This window comes from Ursus maritimus, unplaced genomic scaffold, assembly GCF_017311325.1.
Source record: "Ursus maritimus isolate PB19 unplaced genomic scaffold, ASM1731132v1 scaffold_4, whole genome shotgun sequence".
NCBI classification, from domain to species: domain Eukaryota; kingdom Metazoa; phylum Chordata; class Mammalia; order Carnivora; family Ursidae; genus Ursus; species Ursus maritimus.
In genome coordinates this window covers 61,892,314-61,920,131 of record NW_024426552.1, presented here as the reverse complement: position 1 = coordinate 61,920,131, position 27,818 = coordinate 61,892,314, and the positions used below count along the sequence as shown (strand labels likewise).

The 27,818-nt window shown below is 39.4% G+C and overlaps 1 protein-coding gene across 1 annotated transcript; it reads left to right on the top strand.

Moving 5' to 3' along the window:
• The first annotated feature begins 292 nt into the window (after nt 1-292).
• Nucleotides 293-26,976, top strand: IGSF11 (immunoglobulin superfamily member 11). Its single transcript, XM_040621722.1, is given in 8 exon segments — nt 293-302; nt 4,481-4,683; nt 6,304-6,511; nt 9,288-9,443; nt 23,937-24,059; nt 24,876-25,026; nt 26,472-26,792; nt 26,794-26,976. Coding segments are annotated over 8 exon segments (1,278 nt in total). The 3' UTR covers nt 26,900-26,976.
• Nucleotides 26,977-27,818: the final 842 nt, after the last annotated feature.

Below are 27,818 nucleotides of genomic sequence, written 5' to 3'. Positions count from 1 at the left end.
GGGTTGGTATCCAAGATCTATAAAGAAGTCCTCAAACTCAACACCCAAAAAAACAAATAATCCAGTCAGGAAAGGGGCAGAAGACATGAACAGGCACTTCTCCAAAGAAGACATGCAAATGGCTAACAGACACATGAAGAAACGTTCAACATCACTAGTCATCAGGGAAATATAAATCAAAACCACATGAGATACCACCTTACACCAGTTAGAATGGCAAAAATTAACAAGAGAGGAAACAACAAATGTTGATGAGGATGTGGAAAAAGGGGAACAGACACTGTTGGTCGGAATGCAAGCTGGTACAGCCACTCTGGAAAACAGTGTAGAGGTTCCTCATGAAGTTAAAAGTAGAGCTACCCTACGACCCAGCAATTGCACTACTAGGTATTTACCCCAAAGATACAGATGTAATGAAAAGAAGAGCCACATGCACCCCCGTGTTCATAGCAGCAATGTCCACAATAGCTAAACTATAGAAGGAACTGAGAAGTCCTTCAACAGATGAAAGGATAAAGATGTGGTTCATATATACAACGGAATACTATTCACCCATCAGAAAGGTTGCATACCTACCATTTGCGTGGACATGGATGGAACTGGAGGGGATTATGCTAAATGAAATAAGTCAAGCAGAGAAAGACAATTATATGGTTTCACTCTTATGTGGAACATAAGGAATAGCATGGAGGACCACAGGGAAGGGAGAGAAAACTGGGAAGAAATGAGAAAGGGAGACAAACCATGAGAGACACTCTGGACTCCAGGAAACAAACTGAGGGTTACAGAAGGGAGGGAGGTGGGGGGATGGGGTAACCAGGTGATGGGTATTAAGGAGGGCACGTGTTGTGATGAGCACTGGGTGTTATACACAACTAATGAATCATTGAACACTACATCAAAAACTTATGCTGTACTACCTGCTGGCTAACTGAACATAATAATAAAAAAGAAATAAAGTAATGAAGTTTTCAATGGACCTTCCAGTATACTGGTGAAGATACGTTAAATAATGAAATGAATGAATATGAAAACTAAGGAAAGTGTGATTACAAGTTTGCATAGTGCTCGGAATGGAAGGAACATTGCCTTATGAGACCCTGACCTAGGCTGAGGGGTCAGGAAAGGCTCTTTTGTGAAAAGTAACACTTGGGCTGATTGGATGGCCGAGTAGGAGGTTCCTAAGGAAAGGAATTGGGGTGTGGATTACATGAGTGTGTGTATGTTTATAAGTAGTGCTTCCCGGGGGCAGGGGTTGGCATATGGTCAGCGCTGCCTGTCGTCGGTGCTGGTAGTAGTGGTTGCAGTGCTGGTTGTCATTGGCTGTCAGCACCGCTACTGCCCTTGTCGTACCCTCTTAATGACGTGATGGGAACATTGAGCCCTATTTTACGGATGAAGCTACTGAATCAGAGATGAAGTGATTTACTTGGGGCCACACAACTAAGCAGATGAAAGTGCCAGATTTCTAACTAAATCTCTCCACCTTTAAACCCACACTTTTCTCGTCTTGAATATTTCTTCTACAGCCCTCTCAGTACGTGAGATTTCAGAGTTACTCTTCCATGAAACGTGAAGTAGACGAAGTCAGTCTTTTATAGCTTCTTCCACCCCAGGGCCTGCTCTCCTCTGGCAGACCTGCTCCCTTCCGCTCAGCTCCCATCCTGGCCTAGGAATTTACTCTTCCTTTACTTATTCCTGTTCTATTTTGGTAGTTTTCCCATCAACATCTTTCTCTTTCACACTCAGTTTATATCGGCCATTTTTTTCTTTTTCAAGTTTGTATGAAAGATTGCATGAGTCCTGAAATTAGTGAATTGAGGGTGGAGGGTACACATTATCCTGTCTGATTTAAAGGGGACATACTCCCTTCACTTCTTGGAGTATTATCTGGAGGTTTCCAGTTTAGCTCCTACATTTATTCTTAAAAACATCTCCAGTGGCATTTATTATAATCATTGTAACAAATAGATTCTCCGATCCTCTTCTACCCTTTAAGATAGCTTATCCCCTGGCTCATTGCCTGTTCCATGATAAACCTCCCCTGTCTGCCTCATACTACTTGAGATTCTTTCAGTTGTCCTTTTTGAAATGTAGAGACTTTCCCTAATATGATTTTCCTTAGAGACTTTTCCTGATGTTATCAACTGCTTTGTATCCTATCACAGATGGCTTATTTTATGAAATGTTTTATCCTATAAATTTAACTCCTGAGAAATCCTCAGACTATATGTGAAGAACATGAGTTTCTCTAGAAGGAAGGTGTGATGCAGATTTATTTTTTAAAACTAATTGTAATCATACTGGTATGTTATTGTGTTACTTTTTTTGGAGAATTAAGATAATATCACTTCAAAGTAGAACAGTCTGAAATATCACCATAGGCTTAATGTATTTTTCATGATTAGAATAGCTTCTCTGTTGTATCTCCCTGAACTTTTTAAATCTCCTGTTAGTCCCATACTATTCTGTAGTCCCAGGGGGACAGGCATTCTTTTTAAAAGAGGTAACAATTGATTTTCACTTCCCAGGATTTGGCTCTGGTAGATCACTATTTTCTTTTCTGAATTTTAACAGTGTTATTGAGGTATAATTTACATTCCACAAAATTCACACATTTAAAATTCAGTTATTTTTTTGGAAATTTATAGAGTTGAACAACCATCTAACAATCCAGTTTTGGAAGTTTTCCATCACCCTAGAAAGTTCCATGGAACGTATTTGCATCAATCCCTCGCCCCTCCTCTCTAGCCCCAGGCAACCACTGATTTGCTTCTTGTCTTTTTAGATTTGCCTTTCCGGGCATTCCATATAAATAGAATCATACAGTATATAGTCTTTCGCGTCTGGCTTCTTATATTTAGCAAAATGGTTTTGAGAAGCTCATCCATGTTGTATCAGTAGCTTGTGATTTTTTTATTTCTGAGTTATGTTTCATTGTATAGGTATACCACATTTTGTTTGTCCACTAACCAGTTGATGAATATTTGTATTATTTCTGTTTGGGGATGTGATATTAGCAATGCTACCATCAACATTTGCGGTCTTTATGCAACATATGTTTTCACTGTATTTGGGTAGATTCCTCGGGGTGAAATTGCGGATTGTTACATTACATTCTCACCAGCAATGAATGAGGATTCTAGTTTCCCGATATCCTTATAAAAACTTGGTTTGTCATAATGACAGCCATTCCAGTGCTGTGTAATGGTATCTTATTGTGGTTTTAATATGCATTTTCCTAATGAATAATAATGTTGAACATCTTTACATGTGCTTTCCATGTGCTTTTTTGAAATGTTTATTCCAGTATTTTACCCATTTTAATATTGGGTTGTCTTTTCATTATTGAATTGTAATAGTTCTCTATATATTATATATTTGAGTCCTTTATCAGATGTGTGAATTATAGCTATTTTTCCCAGCCCGTACCTTGGCTTTTTATTTTCTTAATTAAATCTTTTGAAGCACAGAAATTTTTAAAATTTTAATGAAATCCAAATTTTTAATTGTTGTTTTTTATGATTTATGGTCCTGGTGACTTATCTGAGATTTCTTTGACTAAACCACAGTCACAAATATTTTCTTCTATGTTTATTTCTAGAAGTTTTATAGCTTTAGCTGTTATGTTTAGGTCTTGATACATTTTGATTGATTTTTGCTGTGAGGTAAGGGTCTGAGTTAATTTGTTGCATACTAGTGTCGAATTGTTCCAACACCATTTATTGAAAAGACTATTTCCCCCCATTTAGTTGTCTTGTACCTTGGTTGAAAAGCATTTTAATAAAAATATAAGGGTTTATTTCAGAGCTATCTTGATTACTATTGCTTTGTAGCAAGTTCTGAAATCAGATAGTGTGAATTCTCCAAATTTGTTCTCATTTTTCAGTATTATTTTGGCTATTCTAGTTCTTTGCCTTTCCATGTGTTTTAGAATTAGTTTGTCAATAGCTACAGAAAGACTGCTGGGATTTTGATTGGGATTGCTCTGACTCTATAGTTCAGGGAGAATGGAATTTACTAATCCATGAACATTGCATATCTGTCCATTTTTGGTCTTATTTGATTCTTTTCATTAACATTTTATAGTTTTTAGTATATAGATCTTACATATATTTTGTTAGATTTATATGTAAACATTTAATTTTAAGTATGCTATTGTAAATAACTCTTCAAAAAATAAATTTCTCATCCCTCCTCACCATTGCAAGTTTTGCTTAAACCCTATCAGTCGTCTTCTCGCATGTTGTGTTTGAATCTGGCCAAATACCAGCTTCTTACTTTCTTACAAAATAAAGTAAGTAGCTGCTAAAATTTTTCATTTGTGGTTTCTACGAGATAAAGAGATGAACGATTTATATTATTTTGAATCAGTGATTGGTCAGTAGTTGTTCAGTAAGACTTATATTTCTAATATTTCGGTCTTATATTTCTAATAATGTAACACACAAACCGTTTCTCAAGAGGTTTGGTCTGTCAGGAAAGGGTGAGCACATACCCTTTCTTCTTTCCTCTGCAGGTGTCGCAGCTTCCCTGGAAGTCTCCGAAAGTCCTGGGAGTATCCAGGTGGCCCGGGGCCAGGCGGCAGTCCTGCCGTGTACCTTCACTACCAGCGCTGCCCTCATTAACCTCAATGTCATTTGGATGGTCATTCCTCTCTCCAACGCTAACCAGCCTGAGCAGGTACTTCCGTTCCATGCCATGCTACCTCGCAAATATTAATCTGTCAGAAGAAGTGGGTAGAAAATCATCCTGAGTACATATTTGATCTCTAGAGTAAGGTAGCACTTTCCGTGAGCCTAGGCTGTTTTAAATCCTACTCCTGTGTTATTTTCAACTATCAGAACAGATTATCCTCTTTTTAAGAAACTTTTTTTTTTTTTTAAACAGCTGTCAAGGGACTCCTGAGAATTTTGTGTGGGAACCTGGAATTTTATCAAAAGGCATTGTTTAGGGATGCCTGGGTGGCACAGCGGTTAGGCGTCTGCCTTCGGCTCAGGGCGTGATCCCAGCGTTATGGGATTGAGCCCCACATCAGGCTCCTCTGCTGTGAGCCTGCTTCTTCCTCTCCCACTTCCCCTGCTTGTGTTCCCTCTCTCGCTGGCTGTCTCTCTCTCTGTCGAATAAATAAATAAATAAATAAATCTTAAAAAAAAAAAAAGGCATTGTTGATAGGAAATACCAAGACAGAAAAAAGCAAAGTATACTTTGGCAGGAAGGGACTGACACTGACACAGGTAGATGAGAGTATGTTTTAGAGACAGTGATAATGTTAAGGAAGTAACAGTAGATAGTAGTACTTCATTTATTTGGCTAATTTTGCAAGTGTTTTAAAATAAACACAGTCAGGCATACTAGCCAGCCTCAAAGAGTCTCAAATAAATTAGGGTACATGAAAACAGAAAATACTACCCAATTACAGGCAAAAGATCCATAATTTGTATTAACCATTGCAGAAACGGATGCTCAGAAAATTAATGAATAGTAATCATGATTATACCTTAATTCTCAAAGATAATTTACTACTGTTTTGAAGCTTTTCTACTTTAGTAAGCTTATTACTGCCTAAAAATATTTGATACGCTAAATTTTCTGATACGAATTTGAATATGAATATTTAATAGAAGCTTTTTTTGTTTCTTCAAACCGTAGAATTTATTATAATTAGACTGAGCCTTTGAGATCATTTTATTCAAACTTACCGTTTTAGGAGGCAAAGAAAGACTTGACTGTAGTTACCCAAACATTTACAGATAGAGCTAAAATAGAACCAAGTTTCTCATTCTCAGCCCACAAGGCTTTTTGTAACAGCATTCTGAGTCCTCTCTCACGAATAGTTAACTTCGGTAATAGAAATTGACAAAAGAAGAGCAATCACGGACCTGCAACTCTTCTTCCCTTTTATGACATTCATTTATATTTAGGCTCTAACTGTGACCTATCATTTTGTCACCTAGTAAGCGTGAGAATGACAGTGCTGATTTTTGAAACTTTTTATTTTGGAATTATTTGAATAAAAATATTTACGGACTGATAGTAAGATTGCATTCAAGATATTTTCTATACTGTGATGAGTTAGACAAGGAAACAGTGTTATTCCAAATTGGGATATGAGAATTTAGAATCCCAGAATATACCTCTGCACTGGTGCTATAGTAAAAAGTGGGTGACAACTGTTAAGATGAGAAATAAAGTTTTCCAATGTTTGGTGCAGTCTTCTATCCACCAGATAGTTATTGTTATGTGCTATGTATCTAGAAGGGAATGTAGTGGCCTATTTATTTATTTTGCTTTCTTTTTCAGGTCATTCTGTATCAGGGTGGACAGATGTTTGATGGTGCCCCCCGGTTCCATGGTAGGGTAGGATTTACAGGCACCATGCCAGCCACCAATGTCTCTATCTTCATTAATAACACTCAGCTATCAGATACAGGCACCTACCAGTGTTTGGTCAATAACCTTCCGGATAGAGGGGGCAGAAACATTGGGGTCACCGGTCTCACAGTTTTAGGTGAGTAACAGGATGTTCCAGGTACCTTGGCTTTGGTTATGACTCTGCCCATCCTTCTACACTCTCACTCTGCTCGTGTCCTTTGTCTCCTCTCTTTTCTGCCCTGTCTGGACTCTGCTTCTTTCTGCTTTTTACACATAATCTTCCCATCCCTGTCTCCACTTCTGGTGGCTGTCTAAACCTTCTTAAATGATTTGTTCAGAAGGTGGAGAAGGGTGGTGTAAAATATAGTCACAAGTGTCCTCTTACTTTTCTCCAGCAGTTAGGGGATAGGACTTACTGTGGAAAGCAACAACTTAAATCAAGAATCATTTATTTTGAGTACAAAGCAGAAGTTTCAGCACATGTGAGAAGAAAATTATTACTTCATTTCTACATAACGCTGAGTAGTTCTCAGCTTAATGCCTCATGTCCTAGTATAATTTCAATAATACCCCCTTTTACTCTCAAAAGTCTAATAACAATGATAAGTTATGTGATCAATTTGGCCTTAATACTGAGACCACACAGATTTAGGGCCTTTTTCAAGGTGGCATAGACAATGAACAATAAAGCTTAGATTAAAATGTTGATCTCTTGTCTCAAAAGAGTACTTCCATTATATGGTATAGTTAGACTATCTCATACTAAATTAAGTCCATTCTAAACATGTTTCATTTCTCACTTCTGCTGCCTCTGAAATAAAACACTGCCTCCTAAACCCATACTTGTGGCAGAAGCAGCTAAATTCAGTTCATTTGGGAAGACCTAGGAAGTAGTTAGAGGAGGCTGATGCTCTTGATTGTCCTCTATCCTATTCGCGTCTCAGAATCTACTGCCTTATTCCTTGGCACACTCTCGCCCTCCCCTTTCCCTTCCATTGTTGAGTTACTTGAGAATATCAGTACTGCGGCTTTTTGCCATTTTCCCTCTTGGTGACAATGCGCTTGGTATATTGTCATATGCTTGGTATGTTGGTATAATACTGCCTTGCTACCTTGTTTTCCTAGTCTTCAAGCAAAATAAGAAAACTAAGGACCAGGTTGGAGATTTCTATCCTAGAAATACTGTAATATGTTTAAAATTATAGAATTTTAATTAAATTATTTATATATCTAAAATATATATTTTATATTTATATTATATAGAATTTTTAATTATGCAGAGATTATTATTAAATATGGAGTTTTAAAAATATATGAGTACTGATTACAGAGTACTAATGGAATTTCAATGTTTTTCTGATGTTTATACCTCTAAGTTAGGTAAATGTCTTCCCACATTATCTGTGTTTACTTTTTCAATTTTTAAAGGAAGAAAAAAAAGTCTTAATTTAGCTTATAGTTAATGCTACGTTCAAAGAATTATTTTGGGTTTCCTTCACAGCATCATGGCAGTGTCGAAGACAGTACCAGAGGAGATTGGTTTACTCCCTCACAGCAATTAGGATTCTCTGAGATTTTTTACTTTTCCTACCTTATACCCTTTCATCGTTCTCTCTGCCCCCACCCGCTTCCTTTCCTGGTTCCTCTGTCTACTGCACTTACCTTTTATGCATTCATACATTCACTTTTGAAAGGTTGAACACATTTATTGAAAAGTCATTAGCATTACAAGTATAGCATTAAACTTCATTTCCTGTATACCCCAGCATGAGACTCCAAGCCCTGGGCTTAGTTGATATTTTTATTTACTTGCATTCTTATTACAAAGCACCGCCTTCTTCCTTTAGTGCTCTTTTTGGATAATTTTTTATTTCGTGTCCTTATCTGCCTTAAGATGTCCACTGCATTATGACCAAGTAATAGACATACTTGAACCTTACTCTAACTTCCCCCACCGTAAAGCAGAATTTAGTATAAATTAGGCCTGTCTGGTTTTTGTTTGTAAAGTAACAAAGAATCTTGTGTGGAGAGTAGCTGCCGGGGTCAGTGGTTGCTCTTCCTTGAAATATCTTTTCTAAAAGTGGCTTCTTTCAGTAATTAAAAATATTTTTTACTTGTGGTAAAATACACATAACATGAAACTTGCCATCTTGGCCAGTTTTTAAGTGGGCAGTTCTGAGTGTTAGGTACATTCACATTGCCGTGCAGCCAATCTGCAGAACTCTTTTCATCTTGCAAAACTAAAACTCTGTGCTTATTAAACAATGTTTCCTTCTCCTACCAGCCATGGGTAACCACTTTCCTATTTTCTGTTTCTATGGATTTGACTATTCTAGGTGCCTCATAGAAGTAGAATCATTCTCTGTCTTTTTATGACTGACTTATTTCACTTAGCACAATGTTCTCAAGGTTTGTCCATGCTGTAGCCTGGGTCTGAATTCCCTTCCTTTTCAAGGCTGAATAATATTTCGTAGTATGTCTGTACCACATTTGTGTGTCCATTCATCCACCCACAGACACCTGGGCTGTTTCCGTCCTTTAGCTACTGTGAATAATACCACTGTGTACGTGGGCGTACTCACTAATGTCTCTAAAGGCAGTCTGTGGGCATGAAGGACCTTAAACATTCTTCTTTAGAGGAAGGAGAGTGAAACCAAGACCATAAGATTTCTTGACAATATGAGGAAAGGGTGTAGCCCCTTTGACATGTTTGCCCCCTGCCAGCTGAAGTTGTGCCCGAGCCCGGTGAGTAGTGCCTGCTTAGCCGCGGGCTTCACTCAGGAGGGAGTCTTCTGGTACGTGTCCTATCAACATTGTTATCTGCTGTTCGGTGCACCGAATGTTGATGTCTCCTCCATCATCAGTTGGCTTATAGTAAATGCGTACTTTATTCCTTACTCTTCCTATTGTAGTTCCCCCTTCTGCCCCACACTGCCAAATCCAAGGATCCCAGGATATCGGCAGCGATGTCATCCTGCTCTGTAGCTCAGAGGAAGGCATCCCTCGGCCAACTTACCTTTGGGAGAAGTTAGACAATACCCTCAAACTACCTCCGACAGCCACTCAGGGTATGTATGGTGTTGCTTTACCCATTTAATCAGTTACTATGCAAAATTCAAATTCTAGGACTCATGAAGTAATTAATTTTAATAGATTTTGAAAAATAACACACTGTATTTGTGACTGCTGAAAAAGCTGTCTGGATCATTTTGCGTTTTCAACTTTAAAGAGAATAAAACTTTTTCTTTCTCATGTGCTGCCTTTATGTATCTCGTCCAGTGATAACTATATATGGAAATTCCATTCCATTCTAGTGAAGATTTAAAATAGCTAAATGGTAGCTTCTTTATATTGTTAACTGTAAGAGAATCTTTGAAGTTTATAACTGAGAAGCACTTCCTTCTTGAGGCACAGCTGTCTATTTTAGTATGAGAAACATCACCATGATCACGAGGGGGTCAATCATCCTGTTTTCAGCCTCAAGTCTAATTAGAGGAAGAAGATGAGAAAGAAAACAGGAAAAGGCGTCAAATCATGGGAGAACCAGGAGTTGATCCCACCAAACAGGTAAAGATGGAGGAGGCATGAGTGTCATCGATGTAAATCCAATGATATAAATTAGATAATAAAGGAAAGGAAACACTCTAGAAAATTTGAGGAAAAATGATAAAATAGAATGAGGGAAAATTATAGAATTAATGTAAAATCTTCTATTTCAAGAAAATAAAATTTAGCAGCCTCGAGTGCTGCATCATCGGTAATACAGGGTATGTTTCTTGTAGCATTCTCAGGGCAGGTATACAAATCTTAAGTTAAAGAGCTGGCAGTTACTGAAGTGGCCCCAGACTACCTGAATAATGCCTGATAAGCTTGAATCGTATTGGTGGTCTATGGAAACTCAAAGTCCTAACTTGTGGGTAAAGGTAGCACGTGAAAGAACTAGGACCACCAGCCCTGTAAGAGCCTGTAAATTTCCTGTAAGAATCCCAACAGAAACATTAATGGACCTTTCCATCATTTTTTAATTTACTCAGTCCAAAATTCATTATTTTAAAAAACTTCCCAGTGACAGGGACATAATAACTTCTGGCTTACTCTGATTATGACAACTGCAATACCGTAGTTCCCCATGGATTACTAAATTGCTAAATGTTTCAGGCACACTGTGGGGTAAATAGCTTTTTTTGTGGACTAGCTTGTTAATCTCACTATTTACATGTAAATAGCATGTTTAATCTAGCTCTTGTGTTGAAATCCTGAAAACCATATTTAAATTCCAGATTTTTCCAGTATCTATTTCAGCGACAGTTTACCTCTCTGGGCCTGTGTTGCCTTTTTTTAAAATAAGGGGATTAAATAATCATTTCCAAGTTCTTTGTATCAGCACTAAGATTCTATGATTTATATTAAAAACATTTCTGTGAAATAGTGGGCTGAGTTTGGAATTACAAGTGAATGCTTAAAAGTGTTTTTTTTGTATGTAAATTGAGAAATACGCCTAATCACACTTCTTTGTCTCTAAATAAATTTATCAGTCAAGTTTTTTGGTATCTTCTCTGCAACTTAAATATTTTTTGGTACTTTAAATATGAAAGTGAACTTGAATGCTAACGAAGAAAATGTTTGGCTTTTGTAATTCAAACTCGGGATATCAGAATTACTTTGAATAACTTCATTTATCATAATAATGCACATTAAGGCAGTCAGATTTTTTATTTAAATTTACCTCTTGGTACTGATAGTAATAAAATAGATCTCAAAATAGCATATAATCCCAAAATAACCTATATTTTAAAAACACTTTACTAATATGTTTGCAGTTGTTTAATATAAATTCAAGATGCATTCTCCGAGAAAAGAATATTTGGCACCAGAGGAGGGCACTCTAGAAGTCAGCTTAGTGACAGGGGCATAATACTTGAGGATTAGAATTGTCTTTGTGTTTAGGGGCTAGCTTGAAGGAGCTCCTTCTGGCCAAATCTGGGATAATTTGAAAATTAAAATAAATACATGATCTATTGAATAAAATGAAAATCCCTGAATCCTTGCTGATACGCATAAATACATGGGAGAGAAGGAGAAGCATTTTCTTAGAGTAGAATGCCAACTCATATTTGTAGAAGGAGCAGTGGAGTGTGAAGATCACCACTGATGTCAAATAGTAGGCAAAAGTTTGATGAGGAACAAGATACTTACATAGTTCCAAATTGTGCCCCTACTTATTTCTTATTAATTATAAGATGACTTTATGGTGGAGAGACCTGGTTGATGCCTCTTTAACCGAGTGATCAAAGTGAACGTTACCAATGCTGTTACAAACTGATGTCCTGTGCCGACTAATGTATGTATGCCTTGAGGAGGACACGGCGTCATTTCTGTGGTATTATTGTCACACACACACATAATCCGAATCCAGTCATGGGGAAGCATCAAACAGAGGTGAAGACAAAGCTGTTCCAGATTGAAAGAGACTAAGGAGTTAAGGAAATACAATGCAGAATCCTGGATTAGAATCTGGACAGGGGAAGAAACAGCCGTAAAGGACATTACCGGCACAGTTGATAGAATCTGAGTATAAACTGTAGATTGGATAATACTCTTGTATTGACGTCAAATTTCTTCACTTTGAACGTGTGCTGTGATTATGTAAACAATGTTTTTGTTCTTAGGAAATACAAAGTACTTAGTGTGGCCTGTGCTTCTAAAGTCTGTACAACTGGCGCAGGTGTCATTAAATGTCTGGTCCTGTGTCACCGTGCACAACCCCTGCCTCAGTGGTTCTCAACCCAGACAATTTCATCTGGCAATATTTGGAGACATTTTTGGTTATCACAACTGACACAAGAGGGTGCTCCTGGCACCTAGTGGCTAGGGGCTAGGGGGTGCCACCGCAATAAAGAATTATCTGGCCCATGGGGCACCTGGGCGGCTCAGTTAGTTGAGCGTCCAACTCTGGATTTCAGCTCAGGTCATGATCTCGTGGGTTGTGGGATCGAGTCCCTCTTCAGGCTCCATGCTCAGCGCAGAGTCTGCTTGTCCCTCTCCGTCTGCTCTTCCCTCACCCCCCCCACCCCAACTCGTTCTCTTTTTCTCAAATAAATAAAATCTTAAAAAAGAATTGTCTGGCCCCAAATGCCAATGAGTGAATGATATTAATATATTTTCTAATGTTAAATATCCTTGCATTTCTGGAATAAAATCTATATGATTATGATTATTTTTTAATAAACTGCACCATTCGGTATGCTAACATTTTAATAGAATTTTTGCATTTATGATCATAAGTGAGAATGGCCTCTGATCTTTTTTCTGTCTTCCATTGCCCTGTTCAGTTTTAGTATCAGATTATATAGGGGTCTCATAAAATGAGTTAGGCAGTTTTCCCTCTTTTTGTCTACTCTGAAATAGTATGACTATGATGGAGATTATTTGATGATTTGAAAATTTGTCTATAAAAGCTTTGCCTTGCTGTTATGTTTTGTTGGTAGATTTTTGACTACTGATTGTTTTTCTAGTGATAAAAGTTTACTTAGATTTTCTGTATCTTCTCTACTTTTGATTTTTTTTTCTAAGATTTTATTTATTTGAGAGAAAGAGAGAGAGAGTGTGCACACAAGCGGGGGTGGGAAGGGCAGAGGGAGAGGGAGAAGCAGACTCCCCACTGAACAGGAAGCCCCATGTGGGGCTCGGTCCCAGGACACTGAGATCATGACCTTAACTGAAGGCAGACACTTAACCAACTGAGCCACCCAGGCACCCCTCTTCTCTATTTTTCTAGAAAACATCTTTTTTTGTCTGAGTTTATACATATTGGCATCAAGTTGTTCATACGTTCTTGCTATGAAATCAGGAGAGCGTATTTAAGAGTGCTGCACGTTCTGAAGCCAGGGGTGATGATTTGGAATCCTGGCTCCAGGGATGACTGGTCATGTGATGTTGTGCCTTAGTTTTCTTACATGTAAAATGGACACAATAACAGTATTTGCCCCACAGAGGTAGGATAAAGATTACATGAAAACACATGTAAAACTTTTAGAACAGCATCTGGCATGAATAACCACTTAAATACTAACGTTTGTATTATCATTAGTATTATTATTCCCTTGTGTATTTTAAAACGCTATTCCCTTTTTCATAATTATTTGTTTTTTCATCTTTATTTTTGGATCAGTCTTGTTAAATCAAGCTTTTGATTTTATCCTTTTGTATACTGATATTAATTTCTGTTTTTCATTTGTTCATTCAACCAATATATGTTAGGTACCTACTAGGTTCTAGACACTGTTCTAGCTGCTGGAGATACAGTGAGAACAGAACAGAAATGCTTCTTTCCTTGATAGAACTTACTTTCTAGTGGGTGGAGATTGAATATAATGCATCAGTAAATTGTAGTTTATTGCCATGTGATGCCTTCTATGGGGAAAACATGGAGGAAGGTAAAATGGATTCGTTGGGGCATGAGTTGCTGCAATGTTGAATAAAGTGTTTAGGGTAAATCTCACCAAGATGCCGATACTCTAAAAATAATGTAAAAATGATGAAGGAATGAGCTTTCTGAATATGGGGGCTGGAGAGTATTCCAGGCAGAGGGAATAACCATCTGAAGGCCCTGAGGCCAGAGTGTGCCTGGTGTTTTGGATGAACAGCAGAGAGACCGGTGTGTTTGGAGTGGAGCAAGTGAGGCAGAGGAAAGTAAGAGCTATGCTGTCCAGTAACAGGTGCTAGTATGGAGAGGTACAGGCACACCTCACAGATATTGTGGGTGTAGTTGCAGACCACCATAATAAGGCAAATATCACGGTAAAGCGAGTCAAGTGAATTCTTTGGTTTCCCAGTGCATGTAAAAGTTATGTTTGCACTATACTGTAGTCTGTCAAGTGTGCAGTAGCATTATGTCTAAAAAAACAGTGTATGTACCTTAATTTAAAAGTACTTTATTTCTTAAATATACTGACCATCATCTGAGCTTTCAGTGAGTTACAGTCATTTTGCTGGTGGAAGGTCTTGGCTCCTTCCAAGATGGCTGCTGACTGATGAGGGTGGTGATTGTTGAGGGTTAGTGTGGTTGTGGCAATTTCTCACAATAAGACAACAATGAAGTTAGCCACATTGATCGACTCTTCCTTTCATGAATGGTGTCTCTGTAGCATGTGATGCTCTTTGATAGTGTTTTACCCACAGTAGAACTTCCTTCAAAATTGGAGTCAGTCCTCTCAAACCCTGCCACTGTTTTATCATGTAAGTTTATGTCATATTCTGAGTCCTTTGTCACTGTTTCAACACTCTTCATAGCATCTTCACCAGGAGTAGATTCTATCTCAAGAAATCACTCTCTTTGCTCGTCCATAAGAAGTAGCCGCTCATCCTTTAAGAGTTCTGTCATGAGATTGCTGCAATCCAGTCGCATCTTCAGGCTCCACTTCTAATTCTCTTGCTGTTTCCCTTGCAACATCTGCACTTACTTCCTCCACTGGGGTCTTGAACCCTCAAAGTCACCCATGAGTGTCAGACTTAACTTCTTCTAAACTCCTGTTAAGCTATTTGACCTCTTCCTCTGAATCATGAATGTTTTTAATGGCATCTAGAATGGTGAGTCCTTTCTGGACTCAGACCCATCAGAGGAACGCTACCTATGGCAGCAGTAGCCTTATGAAATGTATTTCTTAAATACATTTAGACTTGAAAGTCTATATTGCTCCTTAATCCATGGGTGGCGGAATAGGTGTTGTATCAGACACAGAAACAACATCAACCATGTTGTCCATGTCCATCAGAGCTCTTGGATGACCAGATACATTGTCAATGAACAGTGATATTTTGAAAGGAATCTTGTGGTGTTTTTCTTTTTTTTCCTGAGCAGTAGGTCTCAACAGTAGGCTTAAAGTATTCAGTAAACCATGTTGTAAACAGATGTGTTGTCATCTAGGCTTTGTGGTTCCCGTTATAGAGCACAGACATGGTAGATCTAGCATAATTCCTAAGGGCCCTGGGATTTTCAGAATGGTAAATGAGCATTGGTTTCAACTTAAAGTCACCAGCTGCATTAGCCCCTAACCAAAGAGGCAGCCTGTCCTTTGAGGCTTTCAAGCCAGGCATTGACTTCTCTTCTCTGGCTGTGAAAGACCTAAATGCCATCTTCTTCCAACAGAAGGCTGTGTTGTCCACACTGAAAAGCTGTTGTTTAGCGTAGCCACTGTCATGGATTATGTGAGCTAGATCTTCTGGAGAACTTGCTACATGTCTCCATCAGCACCTGCTGCTTCTCCTTGCATCTTCGTGTTACAGAGACGGCTTCTTCCCTTAAACCTCATGAACCCACCTCTGCTGTCTTCCAGCTTTTCTTCTGCGCTTCCTCACCTGTCTCAGCCTTCCTAGAATTGAAGAGTTAGAGCCCTGCTCCGGATTAGGCTTTGGCTTAAGGGAATGTTGTTGCTGGTTTGATCTTCTGTGCAGAACACTGAAACTTTCTCAGTATCAACAATAAGGCTGTTTCATTTTCTTTTCACTCATGTGTTCACTGGAGTAGCACTTCTAATTTCCCCACAAGAGTTTTCCCTTTGCATTCACAACTTGGCCAGCTGTTTGGTGCAAGAGGCCTAACTTTTGATCTATCTTGGCTTTCAACATGCCTTCCTCACCTAAGCTTAATCATTTCTAGCTTTTGATTTAAAGTAGAGACGTGTGACTCTTCCTTTCACTTGAACACTTAGAAGTCATTGTAGGGTTATTAATTAGCCTGTCTCAGGGAAGAAGGAGACCCAGGGTGAGGGAGAGAGATGGGAGAATTGCCAGTTACTGGAGCAGTCAACGCACATACAACATTTGTCCATTAAGTTTGCTGTCTTATATGGGTGCATTTCGTGGCACCCCCAAACAATTACAAAAATAGCATCAAAGATCACCATAACCAATGTAATAATAATGAAAAAGTTTGAAATATTGTGAGAATTACCACAAGGTGACACAGAGACAGAAAATGAGCAGGTGCTCTTGGAGAATGGTACCGATAGACTTGTTCAACCCAAGGTTGCCACAAACCATCTGTTCGTAAAAAATTCAGTTATCTGTGAACTACAATAAAGCAAGGTATGGCTGTATATATAATGGGAAACTTGTTAATTGTATTGTTCAAATATTCTGTATCTTTACCAATATTTTATCTGTTTCAGTTATTATTTTATGAGAGAGGTGTGTTTAAAAACCACATAGTAGGATTGTGTATTTGTCAATTTGTCCTTGCGGTTATGCCGATTTTTTAACACACCCTTAGTATGTGTCATTACCTGTTTACAAGATGTTATATCTCCCTGATTTTCTATGCTTAATATGCATTTTTGCCTTATTTTAATTGTTATTAAAATTCCTACAGTAGGTTTCTTTGGTTAATTCTTGCTGCTGTGTTTGTTTTATGGTTCATATACTTTCAGGTTTCTGTGTTTCAAGTTTAGGTGTATTGTTTGTAAGCAGCATGTGTTTGGATTTAATTTGGTTTCCAGTCTACAATCTGAGATCCTTTGTTCTTTAATTGATTGGATCCATTTATATTAATTGTGATAATGGATATAGTTCGATTAATTTCTAATATTTTATCTTTTTTATCTGCCAAGCTTTTTCTTTTACCCTTTCTCCATACTGTCTACTGATTATTTCAGTTTTTTTAAATCATGCCTTTATCCTTCATTGTTCCTAAGGAATCCTCTGTTGTCCTCATCCTTTCATAATTTAATACAGTGAAGAGAGGTGATTAACTCTCCCACTTGCTACTCAAGTTTTACTTGAGAACTCTGTAGAACTTAGTATGCAGAACTTAGATGGAGCAGAAGAGTGTCTCAAACATCACTGTAGTCTAACACCGTCATGTTACCAGGGTGAAGCCTGAGGCCCAGAGAAGATACCAAGTTTGTCCAGGGTCTATATAGAAAGCACTTCCATTCTTTTGCCACATTTGAAGCTTCAGGAATCTCGATTCTCCTTGGATTACCACTGCTGATTCTTTTCCCAGTGAGTGTTTCAATTCTTTCATGGGGAGTAAAAAATTCTCACCCACTTCAGTTGCTGAATAAATAGATATATATTTCCTCCTTATCAAGATGTTATTCTGACTGAAGGCAAATTTTTCCTCTTTGTTTTTGCCCCCTGACATAAAGAAGCAAGTCCCGTGCAATGTTCAGTCCTCCTTTAAAAATTAAATACCAGCAATTGTCACAACTATATTGATTTGTTTATACAGTTGTCCATTCTTTGACCATATGTATGTCTGTGTGTGTGTATGTACACACACAGACACAACCCTTATTCTGTGTAACTACTTCAGGGTAGGGTGTTTGGGAAAGTAGAGAAATAGGAACATAGAGACGTATCTTTATTCTAGAGCTCACTGTCTAATGGGGAGACAGAGATAGGTAATTTTAGTACTACTGAATATCAGATGCTATAAAAATGTTTACTGTTAACCTTTATTCTCCCCCAAAGAGTCTAGGAAGAACTTTATAGGGAAAGAGTTTCCTGAACAGAAAAGGATCTTAAAAGATGAGTTCAAGTTTTACCAGGTAAAAGGGGATATTGTTAGTAGAAAGAGTCATGCATGCAAAATCTTGCAAATATAAAAGTTTGATGCTTTTAAGTGAAAATCTATGAAGCTGACATAAAGATTCATGAAGGTTTGGTGAGGGAGGAGGTCAGAAAGTTCAGGTCCAGATTGTGAAAGGCATTGTGTAGCATTCAGGGAGTTTGGAAATTGTCTTTTTAGACTGTGGGTGTTCCCAGGCATTTCTGCAGTAAGAAAAGATATCCAGATCTGCATTTTACAAACAGCTGCAGCAGTCAGGTTGTGAGATTGATAGCCTGGTAATAGATGGGAGACTTTGATAATAGCTCCATGAGGAAAGGAAAAGGACTGGAACTAAGGCCCTTGTGATGGGAATGGAGAAGGGACGGGGAGGTGTGGGGGTTGGAATTCAGGAGAGACTGAAGACAAAAGTCAAAAAGACATGGGGCTCAGAGAAGAGTCAGAGTTAACTCAGATTTCTGTCTTAAGCCCACTGAATGAATAACAACTGTGTTAACTCAGAGAAGGACTACTTAGAGATTTGCTTAAGGAAGGCAGTGAGTGAGTTAGTGGTCCTCCGGGGGCCGAAGTAATAACAGGTAACATTTCTTGAGGACTAAGCACCATTCTTCTTTGAGAATTAAACCTTAACAGACAACATAGAGATATATTGATTTAAAAGAATCCACTGATGTCAAATTAAAAGCAAGAACACTCAGAGTCAACATTTCTGGGAACCTGGACAGAAGTGAGTAGGAGAGAAGTAGTCACGATCTAATCGGTCTTGCTTGTAGCTGTTGCCATGTTGTAAGTGTGTAATTGTGCCCCAATCTGTTGCTAATAGTGAGTCACTCCTGCAAATAAATATTAATAAGTTTATACACATAGTATATTTTATACACATGCTGTGTGAGCAGTATTCTGGGAAATAAGTTTTAAAAGCAAAATAAGTCCTTAGTTTGGTAATTTTGATGTGTGATTCTATGTGATGTTGTTAATACTGGGGGTTCCAAATATTACATTATTCAGGTATTTCCCAGTAATATTTGTCATTGTTTTCAGTGTTTGAATATTTGCTGTAGATTTCAGTTCTTTGTAAATACTTCCATAGCAGAAATGCAAAGAGAAGATGGGAATGTTGGTTTGGAAATACACTGATATGAAATCAGAAATGAATTCAAAGCCTGAATTGGCAATAGCAGTATCTGTTTCGGTGGCAAATCCAAAGCAGAGCAAACAGACAAAATATTTTCATCATTTAATAAATTAAAAAAGAGCTAATAGGAAGCAGCACATATCCTAATGTGTGCCCCAAAGATACTTTGGATACTCACTTAATGGGGACAGATTCTTCCCCTTCTTTCTTCATCTACATCTTAATTCAACAAATATCAACACAAACATGAAATAAAATTTTCTATGTCTGGAAAATTTGGCATGAAAAAAGATCAAGATTATGGGATAGTACACTTAATGCGACATTGTGTTTTAAAATTTTCTTGTAGAATGACAGTTTAAATATTAAGTATTTGTGGTATTATCTTTGAATTTTTTTTTTAAAGATTTTATTTATTTATTTATTTGACAGAGATAGAGACAGCCAGAGAGAGAGGGAACACAAGCAGGGTGAGCGGGAGAGGAAGAAGCAGGCTCATAGCTGAGGAGCCTGATGTGGGGCTCGATCCCATAACGCCGGGATCACGCCCTGAGCTGAAGGCAGGCGCTTAACCGCTGTGCCACCCAGGCGCCCCTATCTTTGAATTTTTAAATAGATTTTAATTTGGCATTTATTTTGTGATATTGTTCCCCTTTTTACTATTTTTTAATTATCAGATGTATCCAGGTTGAGATCACTTTTTACATAGTATTGAAATATATAACTTTGTAAAAATAATTGGTTCAAATAACGATAAAACATGTATTCATTATTTTTTTCTTGCAGGATACTTCTGAAACTTTTATATAAGAAATGACTATATTATTATGGCCACTCATTATTCCAAAGTACATAAATCAGATAAAAGTATAGAATAATTCATGATTTAGGAATTCCTGTCTCTCAGCCTCAGATCCTGAGTATTAATATCTCCAACATTTTCCCAATTTCTTGACTGATTTTTCGTACAATTGAGAAAAATATGTTTTCCAAGTGATGCCGGGGTGGAATTGCTACATGGAAGCTTTACCAGGCACTAGAACATGCCTGTTGCATGCATTACCACATTTCATCCTCACAGCAACCCACAACATGGAGGTTAGGTTGGTAGCTCTGTGTCACACATTAGGAAATCAGCTGCTAGGCGGTTGGGCAGATTCCAGCCTAGGCTGTCTAAGCATCGAGCACATGCTCTTAGTCTGTGCACCATCTCCGAGGCACTCAGAAATATGGTTCTGGGCCTAAGGAAAAAGGATGGGCGTGGAAATGGACACTTACATTTATTCCCCTATAATTCTGAAGGGCATCCTAGGCCAGCTGCATAGTTTGTGTGGGATCCAGGGTGGCTGGGAACTCAGTGGTCTGTGATGTCATGTGTGCTCTCCAAACTGTGGTTCCGCACAGTTGAACTTCACCTGTCCTTAAAAGAAAGAAGATCATAAGAACATTTGTTTTCTAACTTCAGCCAATTACTACTGCCCCAGAGCAGGCCAAGTGAAGTGACAGATTGAGTTGAAGAATTAGTCCTTTTCACTTGAGAAAGAGCCCTGTGCTTATGGCTGGAAGCAGGCCGGTGCTCGCTAAGGAGGGGCCCCAGTCTGCTCTTGCCTTGACTACACACACAGCCCTGTCCCGCTTCTGGCTAATCCTCTCCTCCCATGGGCCTCCGCCCCTGGTTACACTCGGAGTGAGCTCTAGCGTGTTATGGCAGCCTCAGTGAGGAAGACTTTGTTCTATTGATCTGTGTGTGCTGTGTTGATAGAGATAAAAGGAAGAACAGTGACTTCACCTTTTAAAAATAACCTTTTAAAGCAAGAATCTTTAAAGTTTACCTCTTTCTGCATGCCAGAATGCTGCTTCATTCAGCTGTTAAAAGTTTCCCAAATTAACTCTGTGAAAATGTCAACAGCATTACTGGTTTGGTGTGAGCTGATCAAATTCCTGGAGTTTCAGGGCTTGGGAAACAGCACCATGGTGTTCGGGGTTGTGGGGCTCGTTACCCAGAGATTATGATTTTCTCGAGTGGTGACATCTGGTAGTATTGAAGATGGAATTGGGCAGATGGCTTAGTTTAATACTAACAGTGGTGTAACATTCATGGGTAGGAGACATCCTGCAGATGCACCCTATAGAATATCGTGGTTTAAAATGCCCTACTAGAAAACGAAGCGTATGTATGGTGCCCCTAAGCTTTGGACACGGAGAGACCTGATTTTGTAGATTGCTGCTGCTCCTGTACTGTGTAATCTTGAACAAATCGTGTAGCCTCTCTGAGCTTTTCATCTTTGAAAAGTAAGGAATATAAAACCTAGGATTTTTTTTTAGTTTTTTATTTGAATTCCAGTATAGTTAACATACAGTATTTTATTAATTTCAGGTGTACAATATAGTGATTCAACAATTCCATACATCACCCTGTGTGCCAGGTATATTCTAAGGATGATGTTGCAATGATGAACAATACAAACCTAGCCCCCCTCCCCTTTTTTGAGAGAGAGAGAGAGAGAGCAGGGGAGAGGCAGAGGGAGAGGGAGAGAGAGAATCTCAAGCAGACTCCCCACTGAGCACAGACCCCGATGCGGGGCTTGATCTCACCACCCTGAGATCATGACCTGAGCCGAAATCAAGAGTCGAAAGCTCAACTGACTGAGCCACCCAGGCACCGCCCCCCCTTCTTTTAATGAGACAAGTAGGGAGGAAATGACACCAAATGGGGCTAAGTGCCCGCACTAGAGATTACATGGTGCTGAAGAGCACATAGGAGGGGCACTTCATGAAGGCCTGGGAGAGCAAATTGAAAGCACAGGAGGAGAAAACAGTTTCCTCCCTGGCTGGCCCAGCTCTTGAGGGAATTCACTGAAAGGCTCTCACACATTGGTAGCCCTCAGAGTTGTTTGTTAAGGAAAAGGAAATAATACACAAGTGCAAACAAAGTAACCACCAAATATATTGACTTGGTGGGTCCAGTACAGGTCAGATGTCCAAATTCTTCAGGTGTCGTGTTCTGAAGGAGTAAGATACCCATCTAATGTGGATTCGACCCTTTAAATGTTCCTATTAGGGGCTCCTGGGTGGTTCAGTCGGTTAAGCATCTGCCTTCAGCTCAGGTGGTGATCCTGGGATCCTGGGATCGAGTCCTGTGTCCGGCTCCCTGCTCTGTGAGAAGCCTGCTTCTCCCTCTGCCTCTCTGCCTCTCTCTCTCTGTGCCTCTCATGAATAAATAAATAAAATCTTTAAAAAGAAAAAAATAAATGTTCTCATTAAAAAGAAAAACAAAGGCGAGAAAAAAATGTCCTTTCCTTGGCTTTTTTATTTAAGTAAATTCCAGAAAGGTGCTCAATACATGTTTATTTCTTAAATGAGTTAACCAATCAATGCATGCAGTTCTATGGTTAGGTCTGCTTTTGCTGACCCATCTTCTCTGCTTCTGCCTTTGCTCTAGATAGAAATGAAGATTGCCAGCAGAAACAAGATGATGTTAGTCTCATGTAAAAATAGCCCAGGGTAGGGGGAGCTCCAGGTGTTGCCCTAGGAACACATGGACTTGGTGCCAGAAATGTGCCATCAGGACACTTTCTGCTTCTAAATTTGCAGTTATTTTGAGTGGTTGAGATGACTGGTTGCGTTATGTTTTGCCTGAGGGAGGCAGGGAAGCCTAGAACTTGGATGTAAGACAGCCTGCCGTCTGATTCCAGTTTTGTGTGACTAGCTGTGTAATCTTATTACTCAAAGCCACAGTCTCCTTTCCTGTTCAGTGGGATGAATAATAATACCTCATAGCATCATCGTAAAGATTAAGATAATACTGTAAAAGCTTAACCAATGCTTGGCACATAGTAATAGCAACTATTATTCTTAGTTTTTTTTATTATTACTGTAATTTGCATTTTATTTACAAGGAATAAATAATCGTTGCTAATGTTGACGAATTAGTAAAATATGATCAGCTGAAACATTTCTGGGTAATATCAATGTAGTGATCTTGAAAATGCACTGCTCCTACTGTGGGGAACACAACTGACAGACAGCCCCAGCTGCGTCCTCCAGAATCTAGGATTGCTTTGCACCCAGACCAGGTTTCACCGGGGCTGCTCCCAACTGGTGACTGGGCACAGTGGGTCTGCGAATGCAGTCCTATTCTGCAAGGTGTGGGACTCCTTTACCTGGTGAATTTAGCTCAGGGCCTCCCCAGCAGCTTGATGGAGACTACCCTAACGTGATGCTGCAATCGGAGATGCTCCCTGCCTGGCCCTCCTTCCTTGCCTCTCCCCTTCACAGGGTCCAGACCTGCATTGCAGTCGGAGGCTCTCCCACACTCCCAAGGTTCCTCTACCCATTTCCTGTACTCGAATTTTTTCCACTAAACCTTTGGTTCATCTTGGTGTCTGTTCGTGGAGGATCTGGATTTAGTTACAATAGTTGTTGAAAGGAACAATCGACACCCTTGAACACAGAGTGTATGTTTTCTCCATCAAGGATGGAGTGAACATTACTGTAATGAGTTTAGCTTCCATCTTTATGTTATCACCTCTCCTCAGAATTGAAATTGGGTGTTACCGATCATAAATTCTCTAGGGCAGGCCTTAGCCACTGTTTCCTCAGGGAAGGGCTGCTCACATTTAGGACCTCAGACGAATCGGCAGATTAAGTTGTAAGATTGCACTTAATCAGGACAGTCCTCCATGTCTCCAGGTCTTTAATACGATGGGATTTGAGTCTTTTCATGAACCAAAAAAATCTCTTTGGCAAAGGCTATGGATGGCTCTTCAATGCTTATTTTGTAGTTTCCTGCTGATTTCTTTGGTTTTCTTATTTTTTTTCCCCTCACTGCTCACTTGATTATGATTTTTGTGACAGACCAGATCCAGGGGACAGTCACCATCCGGAACATCAGTGCTCTGTCTTCAGGCCTGTACCAGTGCGTGGCTTCGAATGCCATCGGAACCAGCACCTGTCTGTTGGATCTCCAGGTTATTTCGCGTAAGTATCCAAAATTCTGACGTGGACTCTGGGTCTGGAACACCAAGATCTTTGTTAAGCCAAGGAATGAAGAGTTTCTCTTTATTGTTTTTAGGTTGTTTGAAGATTAAATAGAAATTCTCTTAGTTTTATCAATTATTGAAATGTTCTATAATGTATTAGTATACTTTTCAGCCTCAGCAATATGATCTCTTCTTTATGACAGAATGTCTTTTTCCTCAGGATCATTAGAATCAAGTCAGTCGCTTGTCTTCAAGTGATTGCTTAGCACTATAGACATTATAAAAACTTGTAATGATCTCATGGCTATGGCAAGACCTTCTTTAATTTTCTCCAAATCTTTTATATTTGCTTAATTGTTAGGTGGTCAGGTCATAAAAAAGCAGTGCAGAAATTTTCTCTTTATTTGAGAATTCTGGGTTATTTGAACTCCACTTACAGAAAATAGTGGTGTGGTTGGGCTGAGGTGGTCATGGTCCCACTGGCTGCTAGGCTTGCTCTGGCAGATCAGACAGGTGAGCTGGTTTGGCCTGTTCTGCTCTGAGTGTTCCTCTACTAACGTGGTGAGTTCCGTAATGGTCATTCATTCAGCAGGTGTCTGAGAGCCTACTGTGTGTTAGTCCCAGCCACTGAGGACACAGATAGTTAACCGAAGTTTAATTTTAGAGGGATGCAACACTTTAGGCAATTTTGTGCATTTTAAGAAGATTCTGTGGTAAACTTACATATTTATGAAGTTGCATGAGTGTATGCTATTTCTCTTTCTCTCTCTCTCTTTTTTTTGTTCTTTAAATCTACCTTAAATATATTTTGCAGCCCAGCCCAGGAGCATTGGACTAATAGCTGGAGCCATTGGCACTGGTGCAGTTATTATCATTTTTTGCATTGCACTAATTTTAGGGGCATTCTTTTACTGGAGAAGCAAAAATAAAGAGGAGGAGGAAGAAGAAATTCCTAATGAAATAAGGTTTGTGTGTCAGACAATTTGTCCTACGTGGCCAGTGTCTGTATTTCTATTAATTTTGGCAGCTAAGATTTCTTTGCTAAGCCAGTGGCTGTGATGGCCAAGACAGTTAAAGTGGCCAAGTCATATTTTCTTGTATATTATATTGCTTTTCCTCATGATACTGCTCAGCTTTATTTACTGGATCATGAAAGGGGAAGAGGGTCCAATATGTGTCCAATATGTGCCCAGAGGAGGACACACATGAAGAATTCCTTCACCTTCCATAGTTCCAAAATAGATGGGGTGAAGGTGGCTGCCAGAGTAGAGAAGTTAGTTTAGGAAATGTGTTTGACATTGGCATTTATGATAGAAGCCAGAAGGAACACCCCAAGAGCATACCCGTACCCATGTACACAGCTTGGCCAAAGCAGTATGGCTTGATGTCAGAGACAGTTCAGTCAAGGATATGAACATCTTCAGAAAACAACGTGAAAGTCATCTTTAAAGAAAAGTGACTCTTGGCATATTGTGGGAATAGGGGAGTTCAAGCTATGTCTCACATTGCACCACATTATATCCTTGTTGAAAATGCTTTAATGACTCCAGTCTACTTAGCGTGATCCACACAGCCCTTCAGGATCAGACCTTCCTCTGCTTCCCCAGTCCTCTCTCACCACTTCCATGGTCACTGATGTGCCATTCTGTTCCGCAGCCTCTCATGCCTCAGGGTCTTCGCCTACGCCTCCCCCCTCTTCCAGCACCAAACTCCTTTCCTTTTCATTTATCTCTTTGGTAAATTCCTTGATCTGATTCAAGGCTAGTCCAGGCATTACCTCCTCACAGAAGTTGACTCTAGTCTCTGTCCGACCTTTCAGACTTGGAGATGTTCTTGCATTGACTGGCACTCTCGTTTGACCATAGGTTTTTGGGGTATAGGAGCTGTGGGTTTTTTTTTTTTTTTTTTAACAGGAAACATCTAGTAGAATGCCTGGTACCCAATAAATGTTGAATGAATTAGTTAACATGTTAAATTAGTGACTTATCCTAGCCTCTTATAATTCTTTACACAAGCTCAGTGGCTTTCTTCAAGGTCTATTTTCCTACTTAGAGCAAAAAAAATTATACACACACAGATATACACACACACACACACACATATACACACACACATTTTTTTTCAGTTATTTTGGAAAGTATAGTCTGAGAGATTTGACATTACTTTTTCTGCCCTTGGCTATTGAGAAGCTGAGGGAACATTTTTCTTAAGCATTGTCTCAAAGGGAATGAGTGTCAGAGCTGAGGCCACCAGGGCTGGTGTGTTTGCTTTCGTGATACTATGGCCTGTCCTGAGGGTTTGTATCTCACAGACATATTGGCCTTAGCAGAAGAGGAAGGACTCCTGGGCAAGAGGGTAGGGTGCCATTCGAGTAAATTCTGACGACAACTTTATTTTTATCCCTTTTCAGAGAGGATGATCTTCCACCTAAATGTTCTTCTTCTGCCAAAGCATTTCACACCGAGATATCCTCCTCAGAGAACAACACACTGACCTCTTCCAATACCTACAACAGTCGATACTGGAGCAACAATCCGAAAGTTCCCGGGAACACGGAGTCGTTCAACCACTTCAGTGACCTGCGCCAGTCTTTCTGTCTCCACTCAGGCAATGCCAACATCCCGTCCATCTATGCCAACGGGACCCACCTGGTCCCAGCTCCGCATAAGACTCTAGTAGTGACAGCCAACAGAGGGTCATCCCCGCAGGTCGTGTCCAGGAGCAATGGCTCGGCCTCAACACACACACTCGTACACTGTCAGCCAAGCAACACTAGAGAGAATTGGTGCTGTGCCTGTGATGGTGCCAGCCCAGAGTCGGGCCGGGTCCCTGGTATAGGACCTGAGCGGATAGAGTATTCAGAAAAGAATCAGTGGAGTGCCTCACGCAGGGGGAGGGTGCGGTGAGCAAGCGCTGGGAAAGACACACTTTCCTTGTAAGGGTACTAGTAAAAAGCACAAAGGAAAAGGCAATGCTGTTACGTGGCCAGTGAAATTTGTGAAATGAACTGGAATTCTTCATCTTGAAGACTCATTTCCCCACCACAGATGTCCCAGCATTCTATTCCAAAAACTGGATCTCAAAGATGTGCCAAGCCAAGGAAAAAGATGTAAGAGCAGGATAGCACTTAAACCCAACTGCAGTCCAGATGGGCTTGCTCTTTAATTCATGCCTAATTTAATAATTTTTCAAGAGACTGAAGTGCCAGATGAAGTTTAAAGAATGAAATTATTTAAAAATGTAGTTGTCTTTAGAAAAAATAATGAGCAACCCTGGGATCATCACGGTTCCCTCTTTATCTAGAGGGCTTAACAGCATGAATGGTTCATACTGGTCCCAGCGGGGCTGGCTCTTGTATCATAGAATCAAAACTTTTTTTACACAAAATTCAGTAAGAAATGGGGGAAAACAAAAGAAACTTCTCTGAGAAGCCCCTTCCTATTTATTTATTTATGTCTTCCTAAACCATGAATTTCACATTTGGAATATTGCTATCTTGACAGATTCTTGCCTGTCTGCGTTTTTCTAGGGTCTGTTCTGGGTCCATGACAATTACCATTCATTATTTCCTGGAAAAACACTTTTTTAAAAGAAAACTATTGGTTTTTTCAAAAAATACATGCGAGGCATAGGGCTAGGAAAGAAAAGACTGTTACTAATAGCACATCCAGTGTGTGTTGGTGGAGCCCTGTGGGAGGCCCATCCCGAGAGAGAGCTGGGTTGTGTGGGCTGCACAGGGAGCAGGAAGGCAGGTGGG